The following is a 24,466-nucleotide window of genomic DNA, read 5'->3' on the forward strand; positions in this document are numbered from 1 at the left end:
AAAAGTAAGTTATTGGGAAGTTGAAATATGGGAGATGCAGAGCGGGGCAGGCAGAATAAAGAGGGGCAATTTAATGAAGGGTGGGATGATGTGAGGGAGGAAGAAAAAACAGAGAGAGAAATGACAAAGAGGGGGAAGGGATCAAAGAAGAGTGACGTACAGAGTGAGAGCGAGATGAGAGCGACAGAGAAGTGATGTTTGAGACATGAAGGCATGCAGAGAGTGAGAGTGGGAGATGGAGATTTAATAGGGTAAGAAAATGAAGAGGAAAGTCTGATCTGAAACTCATGGAATACACCCTGGTCTAGATGTAATACAGTCAATATGAAAGCATCGCTGCGTGTGTACAGCTGTCCAAGCCATGACTAACAGGCTTGGTAATGCATCTCATCACCGTGCACATCACACTCAGAATATACAGTAAAATAGCAGTACATTTTGAATTATAAATGTTTTATTATTGCGCACAATCCCGTAGGTTTGCCCTTGATAAAACAGTTATTATGATATTGACCCCGGCTGTAACACCCGTGTATATAAGTAATTGTGCTTGGGTAGCAATATGTCAGTGCCTTGATTGAGTACCACGGTTGTTTAAAAGGTGAAGACAAAGAGTCAGGGTCATAGTGAAGATAGTTATGAGAGTTATGCGCTCTCTAATGGAGGATGAGGGATAATTGGGTCATTTCATCACAGCTGAGTGGGTTGGGAAAGGTTAGTGAGGCAGTTACCACTAAACGCTTATACTTCTACAAGACATCAGAGAGAACATTAGGAGTGCCCAAACTACAACATATATCGCACAGGTTTCTATTTGTCGGCTACAAACAACATTTTATGTGCAGACATGCAAACGATGATACCGCCGTGAGTTAGTTCGTCCTGAGAGAGCTGTCTGCACGCAACAGCTCTGTGGAAGACGCTGCTACTGGAGTGAAATAGATTTATTTAAGAACAAGATGTCTAAACGCCTACAGCACGCCCCTCTGCCACTCTAAACAGACTCCCAACACATCTGTTACAGCAACACACACACACACACACACACACACACACACACACACACACACACACACACACACACACACACACACACACTGCAGGGTGGAGGCTGTGAGACTGAGCTGACATATTAACAACCCAGTTTTGCAAAGGCCGGGGTTTCTATTCTTAGAAGTTGATTTTGTTGGAATGAATGAACGACCTTTATGCTGCAATAGAATCAGTTTAATTATCTGTGTGTGTGTGTGTGTGTGTGTGTGTGCGTGAGTGTGTGTGTGTGTGTGTGTGTGTGTGTTGAACATAGACTGTATATAAGGAGTGGGCCTAGCCAGTGTGACGTCCCTCGTTGATTTGTGGACTACACTTTTGAAGCCTCGAGTTTGGCTTTATTTGAGGGTTGAACAAAGTAAAACTGAATGCTGAACAAGACCTTTTTAGGCGATCAAAATGTAAACATTTGCATGAACTAAAAACTCACTGTGAAAGAGTTAAAGTTGTAAGATGGAAACATGGACTTCCAAACTGGGCAACACCGCAAAAGCAATCCTGTCAATCACGAGGTAACGCCGCCCTAAAGCATACCCTGCTTCCTCGTCTACATCACTCTAAATGGGACCATCATTCACAAAATGAACTTCATGTTGTATTAAAGAAGACTTAAAACTAGCAGTTGAGACCACAAACTCATGTTTACTGAGATAATCAATCAAGTTAGAAGTTGGATCCTTTTCTCATAGACTTCTATAAAACCACACTTTCTTTTTGCAACCAGAGGAGGTGCTGCCTGTCAGGTAGTAGACTGTATGCAAGAGAGAGAGCTCGTCGTATCAGCATGTGTGTGTGTGTGTGTGTGTGTGTGTGTGTGTGTGTGTGTGTGTGTGTGTGTGACATGAAAACACACCAAGCTGCTTTCACCTTTAGATCAATTACTCTGTCTCTTCTTCTTCTTCTTCTTCTTCTTCTTCTTCTTCTTCTTCTTCTTCTTCTTCTTCTTCTTCTTCTTCTTCTTCTTCTTCTTCTTCTTCCCCACCCATCTTGTCCTCTGCTCTCCAGTTGCCATGGTGATAGATGACATAGATGAGATTAGGGTCCAGTTAGAAGAAGAGCCACAAAGCTCTGTATTCTCATCGTGTGTATTTTCGTCACGTTGCATCACAATTAGTCTGTTCATGCTAAAAATGAAAAGTCCTTGCAATGTTGTCATCATATACATTATTATATATTGACACCAGCATAATACATGTTGCAATGCAATTCATCTAAATGCAATACAACGCAGAACACTCAGCTTCAGTGTGTGTGTGTGTGTGATATATATTACAAAGGAAAAACAATGAAATGCTTTAGATGGATTGTTCAACACACGATATACACTTAGTGGAGTTTTTGCCGAGAGTTGAATGAGAAGATCGATACTCCTCTCATGTCTGTACTGTAAATATGAAACTACAGCCAGCAGATAGTTAGCTTAGCTTAGCATAAAGACTGGAAACAGCTAGCCTGGCTCTGTCCTAAGATGACAAAATGCCTACCAGCACTACCTCACTAATGAAAAAGTTATATCTGATTTTGTTTTTTACAGATATGTGAGTTCTGCCCGTTCGACGCCGTCGGACTTATTCTTTCGCAATTTATATTATATCTAATTTGACCTTTTTTGTAATTCAAACTACTGTTTCAAGGTCAAGAATGAACTTACGTGCTCATCTAACGAGACTGAGTCAACTCTTTTTGACTGTTTAACCCCGAGGAAGACCGCTGCACGGTTGAGTCTTGTTTTTAAATCATAACTTTATCGAAGCAGTGTGCCTTGACTTTTTTGGGAGAATTTCTTTTCTTTCTTGTGTGCCGTCAGGAGCATCTGCTTTGTTACATCGCTGTCAGATCCAAGTGGAGCTTCTTTCCTTGTTTTGACAAGTTTTGCGAGTATGACTGCAGGATTGTTGAAAACCATTGAGGGAAAAGCAGGAACATCTCTAATTGACGTAGAAATGTGTGTGTCAGGCTGAGGTAGAAGAGGATACGCACAAAAACATGATGAGTGACAGTATGTTCGTCTTGTTATCTTCTAGGTGTTGTACCTGCAGCAGGCTGAGGTTACCAGGGAGCGGGTGTACGCTATGCACCAGTCCAGCATCGACGGGGTGGACGACATGTCAGCGCTGGCTGAGCTGCACGAGGCCGCCATCATGCACAACCTGTACCAGCGCTACCAGAAGGATAAGATCTACGTAAGTGCATTCAGATACATGTATTTTGCGTGTTTGTAAGTATGTGTGAGAGGGTGGATGGATCTTTGCATGCATGTAGTGGGAAACACAACTCATCTTCACTGACACATCTACTCTGAGTGGAATGGGTGAATAGACGGAGAGAGAAGCTTATAAAGTAAGGGAACAACAAACAAGCAAAACTCCTCTTCTTTAGAGTTGTAAAGATTTGAATCCTGGTTGATGTTGTGACACTCATAATGACAAACTATTACACTTTCAAGGCACATCGTTGCAGTGGTTTTTTTGTACACCTATACAGTAAATACAATACAGTGTAGCGTCAAAATGCTTTGTTGTCTTTCTCAGATCCAATCATTGACTCAATAATCCCAATAAAGATAAATTGCTGAGGTAATTTGTTTATGTGTCTGTAATGAATTACCTGATATCCATAACTCCATTACCCACCTTGGCCTTGGGGATTTCATCTCACCCACGACCATTGATGACATGAAAAAGACGATAATCTCTGTTTGTCGAGATCAATTAAAATTAGTATATTTTGTGAGTTGAAAGTCAAACATCTGGAAACCCTGAAAACCTGGAAGCTTACGAGACAACAGACCAATAACATCCTCCCTGGGCGTGACCTAATCTAGATGATGAAATATTGTCCATACATGGATTTCCCTTAAGCAGATCATGCGGGTCAGCTTTCTGTGTCACTGTGTGCTCATGCATTTATGTGTATAAGTGTCCTTCAGCACAGTTTTCTATGTGTAACACGCAAAATGCACAGATAGGGTAATATGACACGATGAGAGGCTTGCTGACCTTTAATGCAGGATAGAAAGCAAGGTTAGAGCACAAACAGCTCAAAATGGAAATCCAGCCTCCTTCCCTCATCATCTCACTGATTTGACCTCAGCTTTCTAATAATAAATCTGATGATTTGTCACTCGTCGCTCATGCTGTCAGATCTCCACCCCTGCTGTGTTCCCTTATCCTCCAATCAAGATTAATATCAACACGAGGCTGCTTTAAAATGTCACATATTTATACTGTTCCCGAGAGCATATTGTTTGCACATGTGTTCGTGTGGGTGCATGTTTATATCTGTGTGTTTGAAGCAGAGTGGGGAAAAAACTGACAACAAAAGAAAAGAAGCAAATAAACAAAAGATACCAAAAAGGCAGGACTTGAAATGTCGCTTCTTGACTGTTTTCAGACTAATATCGGCAGCATCCTGGCAGCCGTCAACCCCTACAAGCAGATCTCAGGTCTGTATGACCCAGAGAGAGTGGACCTGTACTCCAAGCACCATATAGGGGAGCTTCCTCCGCACATCTATGCCGTGGCCAATGAATGCTACCGCTGCATCTGGAAACGCCACGACAGTCAATGTGTCCTCATCAGGTGGGTTTCAACCACGGAGGAGGCTTTTCTGATGATTAAATCCACTGGTTTACCTCTAAATCATCATTTATCCATCCATCAGTCTATCTTTCCAAGCCATCAATCCATCTATTTCTTAAATCCTGTGTCACAGGGGACTGCAGCCAATCGCAGCACGTATTAGTCAGGAGTTCTGCTTTTAGAAAATCCAACAATTCGTACTGTCCTACTTACCCAGAGTTACACATGCATGTTTTATGTCTCTGAATGTCGGCCTTCTTTGCTTTATTGTCGACAGTTTGATGCCACCCTTATGTCTATATACTGTACATCTACACTAGATGTAATGTGTTGATTAGTGAGCTTCAGAAGTTTGTACTTAGAGACCATGCAGAGACTCTTCTTCTTGCGAACATTGAACTGAACACAAAAGGCACCATAAGAGAGAATGATGTTTTTCTACTGATACACTCTACTATACAAAACCCCCAGACTTTTCACAAGCACAAGCAGACATCGCGAAGACGATAACAAAGGATATTGTGCAGCCCTAGCAGAGACAGAAAATGACAAAAACAATAAATCAAGGTGAATACTGAAGGAAGTAGACTAACATTTCTACGGTTCAGACATATTGATTTCTGTCGGTGTTTGTGGAGAGAGACTGTTGTTGTTTAGATCAAAAGAAGAAAGACTAGAGGAGGAAGGAGCGACAGCAGCTGCCTTTGTGGGGAACATTAATAAACGGCATCCCTCCACCAATAAAAACCCCAACTCTGGGTGAAGTCGGCTGCTCCTGGCCTGCGTGGCTAATCTGTAAATAGAGTCAGACAACTTCAATCCCACTCAGGCTTTGTCTCTCTTGATATCCTGATTGAGTTAATGCAACATCTCTGAAGCTATGAAACCTCAAGATTAATTAAACGTCCAGACCAGTCAGAGATACGGGAATGTCAGAGAAGGTCACAGTGTATTTAATTAAATTGTGTGTGTGTGTGTGTGTGTGTGTGTGTGTGTGTGTGTGTGTGTGTGTGTGTGTGTGTGTGTGCGTGTGCGTGTGTGTACAGTGGGGAATCAGGGGCAGGGAAGACGGAGAGCACCAAACTGTTGCTTCAGTTCCTGTCGGTGATGAGCCAGAACTCAGCCGGGTCGCCTCCATCAGAGAAAAGTACACGAGTGGAGCAGGCCATCGTACAGAGCAGGTACAGATGAGCAAAATGAAGACGACCATATTCCTTTCAGTCCGAATCAAGGCTAACGTCATTCAAAACACGTCCAGGTCAAGTTTAAAGTCTTGTATCCCAAAGATATTCAGTTATCATTGATATAAAACAGAGACATGCTGTAAATCCTCACATTTGAGAAGCTGATAGCATCAAATGTTTTTTGCTTTATAGAAATGACTACAAATTATTACTGGAATTTTTAATGCTAACCATTGAAATTATATTGAATTTCAATACTTTTAAATGTAATATTATTGTTTTTACATCACTGAAATCGAGGCCATTCAATGCATATGTGTAATAATTAAATATTCAAGGCTTTGAACAGGATTTTGTTTTCAAGTCAAGTTTTTAGGGAGCCAATAAGCAAAACCCAGTTACTGTGGGAGAGCTAAGCTGTTTGTATTGGACACTTATGGATGTGTGTGATTATGTTAATATAAAGCAGAACATTGCTAAATAATCCTTCCTCAGTCTGTTTTCAATAGATACTTAAAGGTCAGTAAAACAATGTTGCTTTTGTACAAACATATCATGAGTGTCCTCTGCAGCACGTGGTGGGTGTAACTGTGTTCTAGCACTGCATGCACAGATACATGCAGACTAACTAAATGCACTAACGGCAGCGTCTTACTCTCTGTGCAGCCCGATCATGGAAGCGTTTGGTAACGCTAAAACTGTTTACAACAACAACTCCAGTCGCTTTGGGAAATTCATCCAACTTCACTTCTCTGAGGGCGGCAACATCCAGGGAGGCTGCGTCATTGACTGTATCCTTATATTACTGTTATTACTATATATATATATGCAAAATAGGTATACGTTTTTATTAAATGTACCAGAGTTTGTATGTGTTTGTGGTGTGCTAATGGAGGATATTTGTGAAGAATCCAGGTGTTAAGTTTGTTTCCTTGACTCTCTACCTTTCAGATTTACTGGAAAAGGTAACCACATCCCATCAAGTTCAGATTGAGAAGTGATTTGTCAGTGTCTGTCATAATGAAATGTTAATTGGTGGCTTTGCCGCAATGATTTTCCTGTAGAACCGAGTGGTGCGACAAAACCCTGGAGAACGAAACTACCACATCTTCTACGCTCTGCTGGCAGGAGCTAACAAAGACCATAAAAGTAAGAAAAAGCACACACATGTTCAATGTACTGTTTGAGACGGTATTCATGATACATTTACAACAAAGGATCACAAGATACAAAAGTATTTTCGTGTAATTTCACTGCAACTTTTCCAACCTACATCTACATAATGTAATCCCCCTGGCATTATATTTTGTTTCCTCTATCAGCACTCTACTTCCTGGAGGACCCTCCCGAATCGTTCCACTACCTCAACCAATCAGGATGTATGAAGGACAAGAGCCTGAATGACAAAGAACTGTATAATAGTGTTATGGTCAGTATTTCTTTTTGTTGAGTTTACAAACATTTTCCTGGGACAAAAGCTTCTCTGGATGCAGAAGTTATCAAACTAGAAATCTGTTTGTTATCTTTGTATAAGAGCTAGTTAGCTAGTCCAACATTAATTATTAATATATGTTTTTACCATTGCCAGGCTGTTTTTCCTTTTGTTAGTCTATTTGATTGCAGATTATGAACAGATTCCCATTAAATTCATCACACAAAGGCATACTGAAGGGCAACAATTGTAATTGTGATTTGAATATGTGTGTTGTTTAACCATAGCTGCAAAACTAACAGATATAGAGACTTAACTCCAAACCTTAAGGGGATGTTTGCAGCCTGCAAATGGCTTAACATTAAATACAACCGAAAGAAGTTCTGTCCCTAACATGTCCCCAAAATGTGCACTCCTTCTTAGGAATACTAGGAATACAGGAAAACAGGGAATTGTTGCATCTTGAGGTCAAAATGATTTCTGCTTAGAGAGCAGCTCTACCTCAGAGCAATGTTTGTACAGTTGAAATGCAAAACACTATTTATGAAACCTCTCGTGCATTGATGCAGAATCAGTGACTGCACTGTATCAGACAGCGAGATAAAAAGTGTTAAAAGCTCCTCTTCTGTCAGTAGCACCTAACCTCCTTTCCTGCGTTTCTTTTCCTACGTGTAGGAGGCGCTGAAGGTGTTGGAGTTCAACGAGGAGGAGATCAGAGACATGTTTAAGCTGCTGTCAGGAGTCTTACAGCTGGGGAACATCGAGTTCATGACTGCAGGAGGAGCCCAGGTCACCACCAACCAAGGTCAGTGCATGGCTCGTGTCGAGTGAGTTGGGAAAAGTTAAACTGAAATAGATGTGATGCAGAAAGTGTGAAAACATCTTTGTCCATTTTTTTCAGTGGTCACTAATGCCAGTGAGCTGCTGGGCCTGGACACCTTCCAGCTGTCTGAAGTGCTGACTCAGCGTTCCATAATCCTCCGAGGAGAGGAAATCTGCTCGCCACTCACTATAGAGCAGGTCAGCACACACACACACACACACACACACACACACACACACACACACACACACACACACACACACACACACACACACACACACACACTCATTCTCTCCCTCTTGATCGATTTCTTCCCGACACACTCACACTCTCATTCTTCACAGGCCGTGGATTCCCGGGACTCTGTTGCCATGGCGTTATACTCCCAGTGTTTCTCCTGGATCATCCTCAAGATCAATCAGAAGATCAAAGGGAAGGAAAACTTTAAATCCATCGGCATCCTTGACATCTTTGGCTTTGAGAACTTCGAGGTCAGAAACAGTACCACTCCTTCACACACACACACACACACACACACACACACACACACACACACACACACACACACACACACATGCAGATCTGTATATAACTGTAAGATATGTGTCCTTGCAACCAGGTGAATCGGTTCGAGCAGTTTAACATCAACTACGCCAACGAGAAACTTCAGGAGTACTTCAACAAGCACATCTTCTCACTGGAGCAGCTGGAGTACAACAGGTGAGCTTCTACATACATCTGAACGAAACCTGCAGAAACAAATTAATGTGAGCTCATTCGTTGTTTTGACTTCGATATGATAATATGAAAAATATACAACTTTAAGGGATCAAGTAAAAACATTAGGTCCAAACATGACTCTATATATGTATATATGTATATATATATAATATAAAAATACAGAGTTACAAAGTATTTAATAGTAGAACAAACAGAAATAAGAGTGAAATGCTCCTAAATTCTACTTGTAATCAGATTACAAGAAGGGAGGATCATTTTTAAAGTGTTGACAAATGTAACCAAAGCAGGATAAAAAACATTCTTTATTGACTTGTACACAACAAGACATTTTCAGGTTGCGTGTCTGTCCATGTTTTTTTAAATGAATTCGACTAAATACTGTGCAGCAGTTATCCGTGTGTAATTGTTTGGGTTTACTCGTCACAGGGAAGGTGTCCAGTGGGACGCTATAGACTGGATGGACAATGCCGAGTGTCTGGACCTCATAGAGAAGGTAGGACATTTATAAACAGTGACTTGTAACATGAACAGAGTTGTAATAATGTTATTTATTTCTCTATCAGAGTTGCGTTGAAGTGAGTTAAAATAAAGGCTCAGATGCTCTCTGGAAACTGATACGATCATATTGGACTGATGTCTTTGAAAGTGGTGCTGATTTCATAAAGCAGATACATTAACATGATGCTTTTTTCCCCCCCTCTCTCTTAGAAACTGGGCTTGTTGGCCCTGGTGAATGAAGAGAGTCGATTCCCCAAAGGAACTGACTTCACTCTGCTGGAGAAGCTGCACAGCAGACACTCTGTGAGTTATTTACACGCACAAAGCACGTGCATTATTTAAAAGCAATATTGAGCTGAGTATTAAACGTCAAGTCACTATTTTGCTGTTTCCTGCAGACAAACCCTTACTACGTCAAGCCCAGGCTTGCTGATCACCAGTTCGGTATTAAACATTATGCCGGGGAGGTGAGTGACGTACACCTGAGCCGCTTCATGACAACATACTTTGTTATTGTAGTGACGTCTGTGAGACTTATGATGAACCTGTCTGTCTTGGTCAGGTCCTGTATGATGTTCAGGGGATACTGGAGAAGAACAGAGACACCTTCAGAGATGACATCCTAAACATGCTCAAGGACAGCAGGCAAGACATTCACATACATTCAATTAATCTTTTATTGGAACTATTTTAAGTTCTGAGATTCATTTCAGTCATTCAGTCATTCAAACTCAAAGAAATGCTTGGATTGTGAATATGTGCCATAAGTATTTCCACTGACATAACTTATCATAAGGTGTGTAATCCATTATGTTTCTGTTGCCTCTCAGGCTGGACTTCATCTACGACTTGTTTGAGAAAGTCGGCAGCAGGAACAATGAGGAAAAGATGGGAACGGCCAGACGCAAACCCACCGTGAGCTCCCAGTTCAGGGTGAGTGATGCAAGCAGTTTAAGATTATTATCCAACATAACGTGCAAATCATAGTAAACGGTCTAAAGGTCAGCGCCACAGGGAGCTGAGGGAATAGTTATGCTTAGTCTTAAAATCTTATTTTCCCAGAGACTTCAAATGTGGTGAAGAAAAAACAGAAAGAAGCAGCAAATCCTCACATTATAGGAAACTGGTATTTAATATATGTGATATGTAACTTGAAGCGTCGTTGAGCTACTAGATGAATAGACTGTTAGCAGAACAGCTACAGGTGACACATTGTTTTTCATACATGTAACGATTGGTGAAATCATTACTATAGTCGTTTCGTTAACTGCCATCGGAAAGAAATGCTAAACTATTTATAATTTTCCTTCTGTGTCTCCTCAGGACTCCCTCCATGCTCTCATGGCCACGCTGAGTGTATCCAACCCTTTCTTCATTCGCTGCATTAAGCCAAACATGAAAAAAGTCCGTCTGCTTCTGTCTCACTTCTCAAATGAACCTTCGAGCCTGATCACCTAATGTTGTTTAATGTTAAATAATCTTTCTTATTTTACTCGTAGAATCCAAGTGTGTTTGACCCTGAGGTCGTCCTGAACCAGCTGAGGTATTCTGGGATGTTGGAGACTGTGAAGATCCGCCGGGCCGGGTTCCCCGTCCGCAGAACTTTCAAAGACTTCTCCATTCGGTAAGTATCTATAAATCTACATCTGTTTTATCTTTTATCTCATGTGTGTGTGTGTGTGTGTGTTTGTGTGTGTGTGTGTGTGTGTGTGTGTGTGTGTGTGTGTGTGTGTGTGTGTGTGTTGCAAGTGTCTGTGAATTTGTACCCTTTCGCTGAGATCTCTCTTTTGTTCGTCTTTGTTCATTTCTTCATTTGTCCTCTTTCTTTTCTGCCTGCCAGGTATAAAATCATTCAGAAAGAGAAATTGACGGCAGCAGCAGCAGCAGCAGGAGATGATAAGAAGAGAAGTACAGAGCTTCTGTTCAAATATGACAAGACCAAGAAAGATTGGCAATTGGGCAAGACCAAGGTAAGATTTAATAGTTTTTTGGCAACACCCCTTTCAGACGCTAAAAAAGCGGTGAAGACAAAAGTTTTGAACCGCCACCACTCGTAGCAGTACATGATTAATCCATCATTTAATAGGTTTTCTACATAGCATTAGAGATCTTCCTGGTAATCTGTCACCTTCACTCTGCAGGTGTTTATGAAAGAGTCTCTGGAGCACCGTTTAGAGAAAGACAGGGATGAAATCCGACGCCAAGCTGCCATGATAATTCGAGCCCACCTACTCACTTTCTCTGCAAAGTAAGACCCCCCCCCCCCCCCCCCCATTATGAACTGACATTTATGCATGCCATCTTTTATTCACTGTGTTTTATATGTTTTTCCATGTTGTCCACAGGAAATACTTCAAGCGTGCACGCGCCAGTGTCGTCACTCTCCAGAAACACTTCAGAAAGCACATCCAACGCAGACGCTACGTGAAGCAACGCAAGGCAGCGCTGGTGTTGCAGAGACACAGGCGAGGTCAGGTGGCGCGTACGCGAGTTCGAAAACTCAGAGAGGAGAAGAAGAAGAGGGAGGAAGAAGAGAAGAAGAAAGAGGAGAAGGAGGAGGAGAAGAAGAAGACGGCGGCCGAAGGAGGGCAGGAGGAAGGAGCAGAGAAGAAGGCTAAATCACCAGAGGACGATGATGCTGGTTCAGTGCGTTTTCCCTCCAACTCTAAACCACTTATATTACATTATATTCTCCCCCTGCTGATTTACAGAATAAAACAAATGTTGATGCTTAATATGTCCGTCCTCTTCTCTCCTCCCCTCTAGAATGAGGGCCGGCAGATGGATGAGATCCTGCATTTGGAGCGAGAGATTGAGCGCTTGCAGAAGAAGAGAGAGGACGAGGTGTCCCAGCTGTGTGAGTCCTCCAAACAGGAGCTGCAGCTGCGCCGGGACGCTGAGCTCAAAAGGATGAAGAAGGAGGCGTCCCGCAAGGCCACGGAGCTCATCGACCTCCTGAACTTCGAAGGTGTGGACCCTTCGTTGGGAGCGGTCGCAGCCAGTCCTGCTGCAGAGGCGAAACCTCCCAAAGCTGCAAGTGCCATCAGAGGAGCGTCCAAAGAAGAGGAGGTAGACGAGGGGTTTCATGCTGAGGAGGAGTGCATCCCTCTCCCTGACTTCCCTCCTCCTGCTGAGACAGACGCTCCAATCGACCAGGAGATATTTGCACACCTCCCTCCTCCCCCGCCTGCTTTTGCAGAGGGGACTGTGCCTCCTGCACCACTTCCTCTGTCCACAGACGGTGCACCTGTTGCTGGAATTCCTCCCCCTCCCCCTCTCCCTCCACCTGATGATGACTCTCCTGTCCCTCCTCCACCTCCACCGCATCCTCCCCCAGGAGATGGGGAGAAGAAAGATGGAGCCAAGACAGATCCGGATAGGCAGGTGAGCATGGTGGAGAGCCTGGCTGACGGAGAGGAGCCCATCTACAGCATGCCTGCCGACACCGAGTCAGATTACGACCAGGAGGAGGAGGAAGGGTCCGTCAACGCCGGAGACGACAGCTCCATGTCTGGGAGCAACCGCGGGAGCGCCGCCGTGACAGACGAGGAGCACCCGAGGAAGTCGACCTGCACAAACACCAGCGTCGAGTCCTACAGAGGCAGCTCCGACTCTGTGAGGACACACACTCACACGCATCCTCACACGCGTGCACGCAAACATGTATGAGCAGCTATGCAGTGAACATTTTTTATTTTACTCAGTATTGTTAAAAGTAAATCTGATAGTGTAATGTGCTTTTTCTTGTTAATTTGTTATTATACAAAAGGACTAATTCATGTGTTTGTATGATGTTGCAGTATGCAGACAGTGACGATGAACATGACGGCATGATGGACACTGATGAAGAAGTGACCAATGGCAGAGTGACCTTGTTTAATGGGAATGGACCGCCATACTTCCACGGCTACCTCTACATGAAGGGTGATTATTATCTATGTTTTTTCTGTCTGATTTCTTTTTGAAGTTTCTATTTTTATGTCTAATTTGCTTCTCTGCTCCCTCAGCTGGTCTGATGATCCCGTGGAGGAGGCGTTGGTGTGTGCTGAAGGATGAAACCTTCATGTGGTTCCGGTCCAAACAAGAGTCTCTCAAGTCCGGCTGGCTCCACAAGAAGGGAGGAGGCCTCTCCACTCTCTCACGGAGGTTGTTGTAGTTGTTACTGAGTGCAGCCTGCATGCTAATTAAACCACAATCTTTGTTGGGAGTGCTGGTCAGTACACTTTTGATGTGAATGATCAATATGTGAGTGACCATCTGTCCCTGTATGTCTAACAATGCTTTGAGCCCTCTGCAGCGCTGGAAGACTTCAGTGTCCCTCTCAAGATGGTGTATTGAGACTTTACTGAGATTTTACTTCTCAAGTCTTCATAGTTCATAATCGACATCATAATCTTCTAATTTATAGTTCATAAAGTAAATATAAGGTAAAAAAAGAGCAAAATTATGGAGTAGAGCAGAGTTAGAGAGTTACTTTGTTTTTTAAAGAACGACGTTGTTTGCTGCTCGGTTTTTTTTTAAAGCTTGCCACTAACCTAGATTTAGCATAAAGTTACTTCCATCCTTGTATACATGTATGTAAAGTATGAAGAAGCTACTTCACGTTGTATTCTAGATAGAAAGGAAGTCTGAATATGTGCAGGTCTCACGTATAGAGTCACAGAAACCTTTATAATGTGTAGATAGTTTGCCTTGGCTTTGTTTTATTGTGTATCTTCTGCCTCAGAAACTGGAAGATGCGCTGGTTTGTACTGAGGGACAATAAACTGATGTATTATGAGAACGACAGCGAGGAGAAGCTGAAGGGAACCATCGACATCAAAGCTGCCAAGTGAGATTTATAGGAAGAGCCAAAGAAACACACACACACACACACACACAGTTTCTCTGTTTTCAACACCTATGTTTTATACACGTACACTGTTTGTATTTCTACAGGGAGATCGTGAACAATCATGAAAAGGAGAACGCTCTGAACATTGTGACGGATGAGAGGACCTATCAGGTGTTTGCTGAGTCGCCGGAGGACGCAAGGTGTGGTGGAGACTTGAGTGATTTTGTGGATAATGGCAACAACTTAGTGAGTCGATTCATGTATTCAAACCTCTCCGTCTTTCTGTGCAGCGGGTGGTTTAATGTGCTGAGTAAAGTGCGTGTGTGCACGCCTGAGCAGCTGCTGGAGATGTCCCATGAACAGGCCAATCCGAAGAACGCTGTGGTCAGTCAGAACTTGTTATGTCTTTAAGTTACTCCTTATTATTTTGTGGATTTATTGTACAATGTGGCCTGATCTTTAAACAAGTAAGTGTACTTTGTAATTGTTAACATGTGGAAGCAGTAGTGCACCATTAATCCATGTTTTAAATTGTTCTCCTCCTGCTTTCGTCCTTCAGGGAACTCTTGACGTGGGGCTGATTGACTCGGTTTGCGCTTCAGACAACCCTGATCGGTAAATTGGATCAATAATGAAAAAAGAAAGGAAATGCTGATTCACTTTGCACGTCGACGACCATTTTATACATTTTTCGTGTTTTTCAGATTTGTTGAATTTTATAGCAGAAGATAATAAATTATGATTTTGTTGTCGGTTTCTCCAAATGAAAGAGAAAATATAATTATAAACAACTTTGCTGATTTCTGATGTTCTCAAACATAAATTAAGAAAAGAAACATTTTAGGAAACGCATTCATCCACTGAGCGTAGTATCAATAGACCATGATGCAATGCGACCCCAGGTTTCAAAATCGAATTTTTAAAAACTAAATTTGAACGTATGACGCACAACACACTTGTCGTCTCTTTGAAAACCCATTATGCCGTCACTATTCATTTATTTATACAACCCTTAAATATCCTTAAGTATCTTAAGGTGGATTCTTTATTTGAAACTCTATCATTTGACCTTTGCAGGCCAAACTCTTTCGTCATCATTACGGCCAACCGTGTGATCCACTGCAACAGCGACACACCGGAGGAGATGCATCACTGGATCAGTCTGCTGCAGAAACCCAAAGGAGACGCCAGGATAGACGGGCAGGAGTTCCTTGTCAGAGGTGAGAACTCATTTCATCACTTATTATAAGCCATGTAACCTAGGGTCAGGTATAGATGGTGATAATGGGTGTTTTAAATTATCGGGCCTGAGAAGAGATAGTAAGTCTGTTTGTTTACAGTGTACCTTTAAAATAAAGTAAACAATATGACGTTACATTTATAAAATATCATAAATGTGACATGTAAGATTTTTCAGAAGCAATTGTATCGTTTTCATATGTTCAAGTATTTAAGACCTCATGTTGTGACAGATTTTGGCTTACGATATCTCAATATGAGATTCTGTCACAATACAAATAGACTTGGGTATAAATGATGATGTAGAATAACTGCATCTGCTTTCCCTGTACGAATTCATTAAGTCTTTCCTCCACTTTCCCTCCCCTCTCTCTTCTTCTCTCTTCAGGCTGGCTGCAAAAGGAGATGAAGACGAATGCTAAGAGCACCTCCCTGAAGCTGAAGAAGCGCTGGTTTGTTTTGACCCACAACTCCCTGGATTACTACAAGAGCTCAGAGCGAAACTCCTCCAAGATGGGAACTCTGGTCCTTAACTCTCTCTGCGCCGTCATTCAGCCGGATGAACGAGTGCACAGGGAGACAGGTGAGGACAGTGAAGTGAAGGGAAAGGACAGGCTTAATCCGGGATTAGACGTAGGAGGTTTGAGACTACATGTAAAAAGATTGACATTTAAGTAGTAACAAATGAGTCCTGTATTTACAGGCTACTGGAACATCATCGTGTACGGGAGGAAGCATTCCTACCGCCTCTACACCAAGATGCTGAACGAGGCCATGAGGTGGACAGCTGCCATACAGGGAGTCATAGACAGCAAGACCCCCATAGAAACCCCGACTCTGCAGCTCATCAGAGACATCAAGGTAAAACACACACACACACACACACACACACACACACACACACACACACACACACACACACACACACACACACACACCTATTAAGTAAGCATTTTAAACTTCATCAACTCCCAAATTGAATCTGACCTTTGACCTTGCGTGCTCTCAGGAGAACAGTGTGAACCCAGACATCGTGGAGCAGATGTACAGGCGGAACCCCATCCTCAGATACACTCAGCATCCTCTGCACTCGCCGCTACTGCCGCTACCTTACGGAGAGGTCACCAGCCGTGAGTAAAACTCAGCAACCTGAACATGTTTGGTGTACTCCTGCATTTGACATACTATGTATAGGGACATACTAAATATTTTTCAGGCATACTAAATAGTGTGGTAGTATATGCATAGTAACCCACAGTTAGGATTTCTTCTGTTTCTTCTTCTGCTTTCACAATGTTTGTGCATTAAAAGCTTCCATACTGCCCTCTGGAGGTCAAAACCATAGACTGTAGTTCTATGTGCTCACAAAAATGAAATGATAACTTTCGCTTCTGCCAGCACAAAGTGAACAAAGAATTTGCAGGCTTCAACAAATTAGTGGCAGAAGATCAGTCTTAGAATACTGTATGTCCCATTTACTTTTTTAATTACTCATCACAGTCATTTGTATTGCTGTCATCTTTGGTATTTGTCTGTTTGCAGTACAAAGGCAGCAGGGCTATGCCAGTCTGCAGGATGAGGCGGTGCGAGTTTTCAACTCCCTACAGGAGATGGAGACGCTGGCGGACACGGTCCCCATCATTCAGGGCATCCTGCAGACCTGCCAGGACCTGCGCCCTCTCAGGGACGAGGTACTTTATTTAAGTTTCTTTAAAAAAGTGTTTCAACACAATACGATTGAATAGTGAACAGTGGTGTGTAGTGTGAGGTGAACATAGAAAAAACAGCGAAAGGAAACAATGACAAAAGGTCATGTACTAAAAGTAACAGTAATTAGCACTGTAGTATTACCTTCTACTTTCAGGCACTTCTTTTCCACCTCAACATAAGAACATAATGTTTCTGCAAGGGTCTGACACGTCTGTTTATTTTGTCAAATGTTGATTAAAACTTTACTTTTCTCAAATTTCCCCTTCATATTTCTGCTTTTCAGGTTTATTGTCAGGTGATCAAGCAGACCAATCATGTGCCTCAGCCTAACAGCCCAGCCAATCGGGCACACTGGCATCTGCTCACCTGCATGAGCTGCACCTTCCTACCCAGTCGAGTCATCCTCAGATACCTCCGCTTCCACCTGAAGAGGTGAGTGTGCGTGTCTGCATTATGGATTGTGCTTTTTTTTTGACACATCAGTCATGGAATAAATGTGATCTGACTCAGGGTGCGAGAGCGTTTCACCGGCACGGACATCGAGCGCTACGCCAGTTTCATCGGGGAATCCCTGAAGAAGACCAAGGCTCGTGAGTTTGTTCCCTCTCAGGAGGAGATCGCCGCCCTGTTGGTGAGACAAGAGATGAGCACCACCGTCTACTGCCACGGAGGAGGCTCCTGCAAGATCTCCATCAATTCACACACCACCGCTGGAGAGGTGCACTTAACAAAAACACATCCTCCTCTCAGTCAAACAAATCTCATTTTAACACCCAGTGCAGGTTGTAATGGTTGAATTGCAGCGTGCTGTTACAAACTGCTCAGTGTTTTAATGTTGCTGCTGCAGGTTGTGGAGAAGTTGATCAGAGGTTTGGCCATGGAGGAGAGCAAGAACCTGTTTTCTCTGTTTGAACACAACTCCTGCACGGACCGAGCTTTGGAGAGCAGAGTGATAGTGGCGGATGTTCTGGCCAAGTTTGAAAGGTATGTCAGCTGTCGGCCTTCATTGTCATCTAGTCTAAATACTGATTTAGAGAGATGTCTGACTGTCTAGTGGATTGTTTTCGATCTTTATGCTTATCTGCCTCTGCTGTATTTATCCAGGTTGGCAGGCAGTGAAGAAGAGGAGGAGGAAGGAGAATGGAAACTGTACTTCAAGCTCTACTGCTTCTTGGATGTAGAGAGTATGCCAAAAGAAGGAGTGGAGTTTGCTTTTATGTTTGAGCAGGTGAGCTTTGCACAACTGCATAACAATACTGTCTGCTCGTTACTTTCTCCCAAGTTAAATTAGCTAAATATTCTCTCTGAACATTAATAACACTTGAGTTAAAATATATATACAGTATATATATATATGGGTTTGTATCAAAATAGTAGTAAATTAGGGCTTTATCAAGAAAAAAGATTGATTATTGATTATAATGGACAGATGTCTGCCTTTGCATCACCCAGTAATATGATTCTGTAAATTACATTTAAAATAATATGCATTTATCTATCGTTTCAGCCCCCAGTCTCCCCTGCCATTCTTAAATAAACTACCTAGTATAATTATTTTTTAATATTTGTCCTGGCAGCAACACTTACCACAGGACAGCTGACACTCATTGCTCATATTTATATCAAAGCAAATGAAGTAGCCTTGACATCACCCAGAAACCCCAACAGTTCAATAACTTCTGTACATCATATATTATACCATAAATGAAGTGATGTTTTACTTTAGTGGTAAAAGTGATTATATTAAATCAAACTGCAACATGAACAAAAGCCTGTATGACAGATTTGATAGATTCTGTCTCGTACCTTCTTGTTTTCTCTCTCAGGCTCATGAGTCTTTGATAAGCGGTCACTTCCCGGCCTCAGAGGAGACTTTGCAGCACCTAGCCGCTTTACGTCTCCAGTATCTCCACGGCGACGGTGCAGGTCGGGCCGGGTGGAGCCTGGGAACCGTTTATCCAATCGGACGTCTCCGCAATCGCATCCTTCACTCCACCAAGCCGGGCGCGGGGGCGGCGGGGGGAGCCGGAGGAGCTGGAGCAGGAGCAGGAGATGGGAAGGGAACGATAGGAGGACCGGGCGGCATCGGGGTCGGAGTAGAGAAACGAAGGACTCCGAGCTTCCTGGACGGCACCCTGAGGAGAAGCTTCAAGACGGGATCACTGAAGAAGCAGAAGGTCATTACAATTTTAACCCATTTACTGGAAATGTACATTTTTCAAATAAAACAGCTTAAATTAAGTAACCACTGTCGTTGCAGGTGGAGGAGGAGCAGATGCTGGAGATGTGGGTGAAGGAGGAGACGTCCGCCACACGGACCAGCGTGCTGGAGAAGTGGACCCGGCTGCAGGGCATGCCCCAGCATCAGGCCATGCTTAAATACATGAGCATTATCAAGGAGTGGCCTGGATATGGATCTACTCTGTTTGATGTGGAGGTGAGACGATAGTAGAGGAAATGATGGATTACAAAGATTTGTGCAAAAGAAAACAGAGAAGTAACTTCTCATGTTTCCTCCGTAGTGTAAAGAGGGGGGTTTCCCTCATGATCTGTGGCTGAGTGTGAGCGCTGACAACCTCTCAGTGTATAAACGAGGGGAACCGAAGCCACTGGAGACCTTCCAGTACGTACACATCACCTTCTTTGGGGCTTCACAGCCCTGCACCTACAAGATCATCGTGGACGAGAGGGAGATGTTCTTTGAGACGCCACTGGTGAGAGCCACTAATTCATTATTAACTTTTTATATTTTTCTTTTTCTTCATCCCTTGAAAGCTGCAACTATAGATTATGTCACTGACTAATTCTCCGTTATGTAAAATGGTGGAAAACTAATTTTCTTTTTTAACCTAATGGAGATCCAACTGGCCCATTTAATTAAAATCAATAAGTTGGTGGTTGTTATTTGTGTTGTTTTGTCTTATGATTCTTTAACTTGCTGTTTGTTTTGTTTTTGTGTCTGCAACATTGTACATTGTGATGCTGCCTGTCCAGGACGCTTGTAATCTTAAGGAGACTCTCTCCTGGTTAGATGAATAAAATAATAATCACAGCCAGATCAGGAAACTTATTAACGCGTCCACTTTCTTCTTTCTATCCTCAGGTTGGGGAGATCACCAAGATCATGAGAGCCTACATTAACATGGTGGTGAAGAAACGTTGCAGCACCATGTCAGTGACCAGCATAACCAGTTCCTGGGCCACGTGATTGCCACGAACCAGTCAGAGCCCTCGGTTCATCCAGCGGCGCCCCCCCCCCCATGCATTGGTTGGTTTTTATGAAGGCAGTCGCACCAACAAGCTATTCCTCAAGGTTGAATCAAGAGCGGTGGATGATCGAATGGGGGAAATGCAAGATAGAAGTGGACGCAGAAGCCAAACGCACACTCAACTGGCCTGGGTGTCACTTGGGATAGGGGGGGGGGGGGATCTATTTAAAAATGTGCATGACAAAGAAAACAACCTGTATTTTGGGACGGTCCTTTCAAATACATAACCCGCCAGTTGTAGTCCTGCATGTAGATGTTCAAGCACACTCCAAACTTCCCTTTCCGGACAAAACTCAGTAATAACAAGCACAACTCAGCCACCCTGTACCAGTCTCTCCTCCCCTACCCAACCCACCCCCCCAGTGCACTGCCAGACAGAAGAAAGCCACACTTTCTCAGTTAAATTTCTTTCTTTCTCACTCCTCCAATTTCAAGTCTCTCTCTTTCTCTTCACACGTCCTCACACTCCTGTTGCATCTTTGTTTGCTATTAGTATTAAGTTATTATGCTGAATTCTTGCTTGCTTTCTCTCTGTTGTTCTCTCTCTCTCTGTCGTTTATGTGTAACATCAGCTGTACCACATCTGTTTGTGACTGAGAAAAAGGACTCAATGAAGATTCTTCTTCGGGGCTACTGAAGGGGAAAACGAGCCCCGTGCCCGACATACAGTGTTCACTCGCTCACCCGTCAGTGCCACCGTGTGGCCACAAGAAGAAAACACAGCCAAAGGAATTGGCTTTAAATATTTTCTGAACAATATCAAATAGATATTCTTCAGAAGAAAGAGTAGAGGTTTTTGCTTTGGAGGCTCTCTGGTCATGTTTAGCTTTGACACGGAGAGTCGGCCGCATGGTTAACAGCCTGGCTCCGCTCTACAAGGAGAACAATATCAACCAGAGTAGTACGAGACAAAACATTTCCTTGTCTATGTCTACATGTAAAACACACTACATATATCTACTGTATATTCACATAGCCATAAACTGAACCAACATGTATTGTTTTGTACTGTATATCACACATTATAAGAGTTATTATTGAATTTTCGGTGGCCACTGCACTGTACAGTATATAGATGCCATACTAAATGCAATGTGACACCTCTTATGTGAAATACGTGGAAATGAATGGTGTTAATAATGACCACCGTATGTCTGAATACAATGCCGACACTGTACATCATTCACTGGCTGTGCCATTAATGTGACTCACAGAGAAATAATTAATAGTAAAAACACAGACCATAATGAGACGGACTGCTATGGTGGACCTGTTTTCACGGTGTTTTAATGAATTTGTCATTGTTGTTATCTGTGGGACTCACTGCAGCATTAATTGGAGCCATACAATATTGTATATCCCTGTCTGCTCATGCTACTCTCACTTTATTTCTTTACTAAGATCAGTGAACAATAATACATAAGAGCTCCAGTTTGTCTGTGTTTCCAACCTGTTTATGAACATGTGACTTTTATTACTGATACTACTATTATTACTGTACTGTATGCCCTCTGCTATCTTAACCACCCTGAAGTGCTGTGTCTGGAATGCTGCTGCTGTGTGTGTGTGTGTGCGTGTGTGCGTGTGTGTGTGTGTGTGTGTGCGCGCGTGTGCGTGTATTTATGGTGTAACAGTTGGAAAAGAAAAAGGGAAATGAGAAATGATTATAATGAGTGTATTCCTTGGAAATAAGACGTATTTATATGACTAACCTTTGCAAAGAATGGTGTTGTGATTGTGAGTTAAAGGGGAAAAAGCATGGGATTTATAAGGGTTAGGGGTTATTTAATTCTTATTGTACTGTATGTATTGAAAGGTGTGTTTGGGAGGATAACGTATTAAAAATATACTGGAGTTTTTTCGGTCTCAGTTTAAGAGGCGCGAATACGATAAGACACTGTGAGGATATGGGCACAGAGATGCTTTTAATTGTGCACTGGGAATGCTGACAGTCATCACTGCTGTGTGTGTGTGTGTGTGTGTGTGTGTGTGTGTGTGTGTGTGTGTGTGTGTGTGTGTGTGTGTGTGTGTGTTTGAACTGGAAGTGAAGTCACTGTTCTGTCACCTGACTCTGTGGCTCTGCAGGTAGACGGAAGCATCCCTCATGTATAACACATCTTTGTAAAAGTGTTTCCCCCACATCAAATATTCAGGGAGAATAATTAGATATCATGGAAAATACTGTCCAATATCCAAACACGGCCCAACCAATTGTCTAATTTGGTTCAGCTAAAGTTTCAAATCTACTTTCTGTGTCTTCTTAAGGTGAAACTGTTTGTTGTCTATCTGGAGTGCCACGTTCAGGGCCGCAGCCGGGAATTTAGAAATACTGAGGTCATGAGTCCAAGACCTTTGTCCCCCGACCGCACCTTTACCCTCCTGAAAATTAAATCACACACCAAAAATCTATATTATAGTATGTGATTTTTCATATTTTATCTTCTTCTTATGGTTCAGTATGGATATGGTTATTTTATTTCCTAGCATGGTAGTCATGCTGTTTCAAAGCCTCACCCACATTACCTGAACAACCCTGTCTCCTACAAAATCACGTTTCCATACAGCTAAACTGCATTCCCAAAAACGTATTACAAAACGTCACCGAGACATCCTGTGCACACTTCTGCAGGTATTTGTGAAACGTCAAAAACAAATTTAATCCAGGAGAAAATATATTTACCTTGAAACGTATATGACAATGCAGTTTCAATGCATTCAAACGTCATTTTTAGGAGACCAGGAATAACATTTTGGTGATTTCTTTGACCTGCACATATTCAAATTAAAACCTTATATTTAGTCTAAAAACTCTGGAATCAGAAAACCAAATATATCTTTTCCAAATTCAAATTCAAACAAATGTTTACCAAATGCCCAACATTCCTAAAAACAAAAGAAAAGAAAACCAAGGACGTGACCTCAGTGTCCTCAATGGTGCTACGGCCCTGACTGCATACACACAGCCCGCTGGGATCCTGCCTATAGAGTTAGAATAAGCAGAACTCACTCACAGGTTCCTGTTTGAACTTTTGGTTGTTTTAGTTTTGGCTAAAATGAGAGGAGAACCAGAGAACCCATAAGCCATATGTAAGGAGGAACCTGGAGCTGTCTGTTCTAGTTATTCTATATCTATGGTTCTGATATGACTGAATATCAGAACCAGAGATCACTGATATTACACTGAGTAGGAGGAAGTTGCCCCACAAGTCGATGAAACGTGATCAGTGAGTTTGCTAAAGAGAATTGAAGTTAGATTTCTGATCGCAAATCTGTTTCCAAGGGCAACTTCATCACAAAGGGTCCTGTTATCAGCCGCAGGCGGCCAGAGTGGGGCCCATTCTTATCTTATGTTATGCTTATTATCATCATTAACATAGTTAAACATTGTGCTTGTTATAAAAAAGAAAAGAAAAGAGAAAGAGAGAGATATGTGTGTTGTTCATTTTTATTTGTAACTGGCTTTACAAAATTATGCTTTAATAAATTATTGGAATTATTGTCCTCTTTTTATGTTGTCTTTATTGTGATACACAAACAGTGGTGGAAAGTAACAAAATACATTTATTTAAGCACTGAAGCTGCTTTTGAGGTACTTGTACTCCATTTATATTTCCTTTTTATGTTACTTTACACTTCCACTATATATTTCAGAGGCCAACATTGTACTTAATGTCCCTCTATGTTTAGTTAACTGCTATTCTAATTACTTTACAGATTAAAGGAATAGTTTGACATTTGGGGAAATATGCTTATTTGGTTTCTGGCTGAGAGAAGATCGAAACCACTTTCTCAAAACGTCAAATTACTCCTTTAATAGCCTATTTTATATATGTTTAAAAAAGAGCTTATAAGATCTGTTTCTTATCACTAAACATCAGCTTCTGGTTGAGGCTGATTATCACGTTTTAAATGTCTCTGTTAGCAGCTTCACGAGCGATTTCCCCTCTTCTCATACGGGATCTGAGATTTCAATGATTATTTAGTGCATTTAAATTCTAACTATCAAATATTTCACAAATAAAGAGCAAAGATTAGAGAAAAATGCAAAAACTCATTTTATTTAAAATATTTATTTCTTCATTCCTCTCCCAGTAATCCTCCCACA

General features: G+C 42.2%; 1 protein-coding gene across 1 annotated transcript; it reads left to right on the forward strand.

Moving 5' to 3' along the window:
- Nucleotides 1–1,511: 1,511 nt before the first annotated feature.
- Nucleotides 1,512–23,858, forward strand: myo10l1 (myosin X, like 1). Its single transcript, XM_029461178.1, has 42 exons — nucleotides 1,512–1,562; nucleotides 3,075–3,233; nucleotides 4,444–4,631; nucleotides 5,678–5,812; nucleotides 6,482–6,606; nucleotides 6,767–6,780; nucleotides 6,880–6,964; nucleotides 7,138–7,244; nucleotides 7,923–8,052; nucleotides 8,149–8,267; nucleotides 8,415–8,561; nucleotides 8,690–8,790; nucleotides 9,238–9,304; nucleotides 9,520–9,612; nucleotides 9,708–9,776; nucleotides 9,872–9,954; nucleotides 10,140–10,242; nucleotides 10,633–10,713; nucleotides 10,809–10,933; nucleotides 11,150–11,279; nucleotides 11,451–11,557; nucleotides 11,655–11,955; nucleotides 12,076–12,924; nucleotides 13,110–13,233; nucleotides 13,317–13,458; nucleotides 14,036–14,140; nucleotides 14,248–14,343; nucleotides 14,434–14,527; nucleotides 14,703–14,758; nucleotides 15,221–15,363; nucleotides 15,771–15,965; nucleotides 16,086–16,243; nucleotides 16,392–16,512; nucleotides 16,925–17,073; nucleotides 17,376–17,524; nucleotides 17,603–17,810; nucleotides 17,940–18,076; nucleotides 18,197–18,320; nucleotides 18,919–19,269; nucleotides 19,353–19,529; nucleotides 19,615–19,806; nucleotides 20,196–23,858. Exons 1-42 carry the CDS (start codon nucleotides 1,512–1,514, stop codon nucleotides 20,298–20,300), a joined length of 6,195 nt encoding a protein of 2,064 aa, XP_029317038.1. The 3' UTR covers nucleotides 20,301–23,858.
- The last annotated feature ends 608 nt before the right edge of the window (nucleotides 23,859–24,466 follow it).

Source organism: Cottoperca gobio, chromosome 22, assembly GCF_900634415.1.
Source record: "Cottoperca gobio chromosome 22, fCotGob3.1, whole genome shotgun sequence".
Taxonomy (NCBI): Eukaryota; Metazoa; Chordata; class Actinopteri; order Perciformes; family Bovichtidae; genus Cottoperca; species Cottoperca gobio.

What these genes read in the sequence shown, in the direction of transcription:
- myo10l1 (XM_029461178.1), top strand. Translation starts at nt 1,512, where the DNA reads ATGGACTTCCAAACTGGGCAACACCGCAAAAGCAATCCTGTCAATCAC. An exon ending in ATCGACATCAAAGCTGCCAA is followed by an intron (nt 14,141 to 14,247) that starts GTGAGATTTATA and finishes GTATTTCTACAG; the next exon opens with GGAGATCGTGAACAATCATG. An exon ending in AGCTCATCAGAGACATCAAG is followed by an intron (nt 16,244 to 16,391) that starts GTAAAACACACA and finishes GCGTGCTCTCAG; the next exon opens with GAGAACAGTGTGAACCCAGA.